This window comes from Carlito syrichta, unplaced genomic scaffold (assembly GCF_000164805.1).
Source record: "Carlito syrichta isolate Samal-C Ts95f unplaced genomic scaffold, Tarsius_syrichta-2.0.1 Scaffold120463, whole genome shotgun sequence".
Classification (NCBI taxonomy): domain Eukaryota; kingdom Metazoa; phylum Chordata; class Mammalia; order Primates; family Tarsiidae; genus Carlito; species Carlito syrichta.
The window spans coordinates 39,077-43,419 of record NW_007064559.1 but is presented as its reverse complement, the minus strand read 5'-3'; the positions used below and the strand labels follow the sequence as shown (position 1 = coordinate 43,419).

The 4,343-nt window shown below is 50.0% G+C and overlaps 1 protein-coding gene across 2 annotated transcripts in view; it reads right to left on the bottom strand.

Annotated features, from left to right (window-relative positions):
* The window catches only part of LOC103249390 (kinesin light chain 1), a 136,271-nt gene extending 132,036 nt beyond the window's left edge, over positions 1 to 4,235 (bottom strand). For both annotated transcript variants that reach the window (XM_008048018.2, XM_008048017.1), the window contains exon 1: positions 4,082 to 4,235. In XM_008048018.2, coding sequence (XP_008046209.2) covers positions 4,082 to 4,204 — 123 coding nt within the window. In that variant the 5' untranslated portion in view covers positions 4,205 to 4,235. The remainder of the gene's footprint in view (positions 1 to 4,081) is intronic.
* Positions 4,236 to 4,343: the final 108 nt, after the last annotated feature.

The following is a 4,343-nucleotide window of genomic DNA, read 5'->3' as shown; positions in this document are numbered from 1 at the left end:
GCAATCCACTCACCTCAGCCTCCCAAAGGCGCGGGATTACAGGCTGAGCCACCGAGCCCGGCTCTGAGCTTTGAGTTGGAGTCTCACTCCTGTCACCCAGGCTGGAGTGCAGTGGCACGCTCATGGCCACTGCAGCCTCCACCTGCTGGGCTTAGGCGATACTTCTACCTCAGCCTTCCAAGTAGCTGGAACTACAGACGCACGCCACCACACCTGGCTAGCTTTTGTGATTTATTATAGAGATGCCCACATTGGTCTTGAACTCCCAGGCTCAGGCAATCCTCTCGCCACTGTCTCCCAAAATGCTGGGACTACAGGCTGAGCCACCGTGCCTGGCCAAGAGCTGGGTTTTAAACTTGGGTTTGAAAGAAAGAGTAGTGCCTGACTCCTAAGTTCTATAATACTTTTCTATTAAAAACTGGTACCAAGACCGCATGTGGTGGCTCATGCCTATAATCCCAGCACTTTGGGAGGCGGAGATGAGAGGATTGCCTGAGCCCACGGGTTCGAGACCAGCCTGAGCAACTTAGCAAGACCTCATCTCTACAATTAAAAAAAAAAATTAGCCAGGTATTGTGGTGCATGCCTGTAATTCCAGCTACTTGGAAGGCTGTGGCAGAAGGATCGCCTTAGCCCAGCAGGTCAAGGCTGCAGTGGCTGTGAGCATGCCATTGCACTCCAGCCTGGGTGACAGAGTGAAACTCCAACTAAAAAAAAAACCCAAAACAAACAAAAACTGGTACAAGCTGGTCATATTGGCTCACATCTGTAATTCCAGCACTCAGGGAGGCTGAAGCAAGAGGATCACCTGAGTCCAAGCAACTTGTTGTGACCTCATCTCTACAATAAATCAAAAAATTAGCCAGGCATGGTGGTGCATGCCTGTAATTCCAGCTACTTGAAAGACTAAGGTGGAAGGATCACCTGAGCCCAGAAGGTCAAGGCTGCAGTGGCCATGAGCGTGCCGCTGTACTCTAGTGTGAACGACAGAGTTAAGACAACAACTCAAAAACAACAACAACCAGTATCCAGAGATCAGAGGTGGGAATATATTATATAAGTACCAAAAAGCAGGTCTCTGTAACTTAGTGGAAGACAATGAATTAATGAAAAATATGGAGAGTGAACTAGACATACAGATTTAAAATGTAGTATCTATTTAAATAAAGAAAGTAGAAGGCTTACAACCTGTTACTTTTAAGAAGACCTGAGCCAGGCACGATGGCTCACGCTTGTAAATCCTAGAACTTTGGGAGATGGATGCTAGAGGATTGCTTGAGCCCAGAGGCTTGAGACCAACCTGGGCAACTTAGTGAGATCTTATCTCTACAATACATTAAAAAATTAGCTAGGTGTGGTGGCACGTGCCTGTGGCTCTAGCTACTTGGAAATATGAGGCAGAAGGATCACCTGAGCCCAGGAGGTTGAGGCTTCAGTGGCCATGAGTGTGCTACTGCACTACAGCCTGGGCGACAAGTGAGCCTCCTACACACACACACACACACACACACACACACACACACGACCTAATATTTATAGTCAGTCTGAAGGACAAAAATGTCTCTGTGCTGTAGAAATTTAATAACCTGGAATATCATCTGCATACTCAGGAAGGAAAAGACCAAACAAAAAGAAAATACAAATTGTCCAGAGGTAAAACTGTTTTTTCATGTCCTATCCAATATCTAGCATAATGGGGCATTCAGATCCTTAAAAAAACACACATTTTAGCTGGGCTCGGTGGCTCAGCCTGTAATCCCGTGCCTTTGGAAGGCTGAGGAGAGTGGATGGCCTGAGTCCGCAGGTTCGAGACCCGCCTGGGCAACTTGGCGAGACTTCATCTCTACAATAAATCAAAAAATTAGCTGGGCGTGGTAGCGCGCGCCTGTAGTTCCAGCTACTTGGAAGGCTGAGGCGGAAGGATCGCCGGAGCCCAGCAGGCGAGGCTGCGGTGGCCAGGAGCGGGCGATAGAGTGAGACTTCAACTCAAAAAAACCCCAAAAAACCAAAACAAAAAAAACACACATTTTATGCTGGGACTGGGCTGGTTGCACCTCTTTCCAGCATCATCACCATGCCTGGCTAATTATTTTATTTATTATAGAGACGAAGTCTCACCAAGTTGCCCAGGTTGGTCTGGAACCAGCAGGGTCAGGCAATCCTCTCGCCTCGGCCTCCCAAAGTGGTGGGATTACAGGTGTGAGCCACCATGTCTAGATGGGAGGTCTCATCTTGAGGACCAGACCCCTGGTTAGACTTATTTTAACTTAACAGAAACCCTGTATGACAATGGTGAAATCCTTGTCCCTGTATGACAATGGCGAAATCCTTATTTGGCTGCGATTTTTTTTTTCCAGCACTAGTTCACAAAATAAGCTAGAGAAAATCCTCATCCTGGGGAAAGTTCTTGGTTGATTACCAGTTTGCCTCCCAGAGAGCATTTTCAGATACTGTTGTAACTTTCTGTTCAAAGACTGAGATGTGGGCCAGGCACGGTGGCTCATGCCTGTAATGCCAGCACTTTGGGAGGCCCAGGTGAGAGGATTGCCTGAGTCCAGGGGTTCAAGTCCAGCCTGGACAACTTGGTGAGATCTCGTCTCTATAATAAATGAATAATTAGCCAGGCATGGTGGTGTACGCCTGTAGTCCCGCTACTTGGAAGGCTGAGGTGGGAGGATCACCTGAGCCCAGCAGGTTGAGGCTGCAGTGGCCCTAAGTGTGCCACTGTGCTCCAGTATGGGTGACTGAGTAAGACTAAGACACACACACACAAACACACACACACACAGACTGAGATGCTGGGTGGGTTTCTATGCTCTAGTAATAGAAGTCAGGGCTAAGGCCACTGTAACAGGGAACTGAGTCAGCAGCTGGGGTCTGGGTGGCAAGTTGCCCTGCTAACTTCTTATCTGAACTGTAAACTAGACAGACCTGTAAAGCCATATTTATAAAAGCATATTAATAGCCACAGCCCAACAGAAATGAAAATTACAGGCAGGCAATTGCATTTTGCAATTCTTAATCAGCTCTTTTCTATTCTTTTTTAATTATTGTTTAAACCAAGCTTTCTAGCCTCCCTAATTAGCCTGCTGGTAAATGAAGTATTGGTATCTGTGTGCTTTACTTGAATATTATACCACCAGCCCATTCCACACTGTTAGTCAACATTTTCACTTGACAGATGAAATCAAGGAAGGCCTAGGCCTCCCTTGAACAGAGCATCCCTCCCAAAAGAAATACAATTGATAGAAACTGCTTGCCAATCTTTCTTGCTTCTGACATTCCTTGTGGGTCTTTGACCAGAAACAAGCATGTATGCACATACAGTCTGCAAATAAGAACAACCGCTCAATGTGAAATCCTACAAAAGTAAGGTGATAAAACCCGCCACCGCTTGAAGAAAAGCACTAATAATTTTAACGAGGCCAAAACACATACACACACACACACACACACACAAATGTAAAAATAATACACACCGTCTACATCAAGATTTTTTTTTTTTGCGGTGGAGTCTCACTCTGCCGCCCAGACTGGAGTGCAGTGGCCGCTGCCGGCCACCGCAGCCTCGACCTGCTGGGCTCCGGCGATCCTTCCGCCTCAGCCTTCCCAGTAGCTGGACTTACAGGCATGCGCTACCACACCCGGCTGATTTTTTGATTTATTGTAGAGATGAGGTCTCGCGGCCCAGGCGGGTCTCGAACCCGCGGGCTCAGGCCATCCACTCACCTCAGCCTCCCAAAGCGCGGGATGACAGGCTGAGCCACAGAGCCCTGCTAAGAGTTCTTTAAGTATAAAAAATAACTATTCTCGAAGATAACTACGGCACGTACAAACCTGCTAACAAATGTTATACTTAAAAGTTCCGACCGTCGCGACAGTCCCCGGCGTGACGCGGCACACCCACTCCTGTCAGACCAAGGGGGTTCACGCAGGAAGCAGCTGGGCTGTGCGGGACAGGACGTCTGGGCGCCCCTCCTCCCGGGACACCTGGGGAAAGCCCTCTGGGGGGTGTGCAGGGCGGGGGGCTGTACCCTTGCGGTCACTCCTCCCACCCAGCCTCCCCAGACGCCCTGCCTACCGGGGTCGGCGCCGCATTCCTGCGCTCGGCACGGCGCTCCGGGGCGAGCCGACGGCCGCGGCCAGTGAAGGCACGGCAGAGAAGAGGGAGGAGGCCCCTTCTCCGGGTCCACTGGGCCGCCATGGCCCCACACCCCCCAGGCTTCCGCGGCGCACGGCAGAGTTGCGACGGCGCGAGGGGCTGCCTTACGGCGGTGTCGCAAAGTACGAGGGAGGCGAGCGCAGCGGCCGACCGTGGGCTTTCTCGGCGGTGTGCCGGGCTG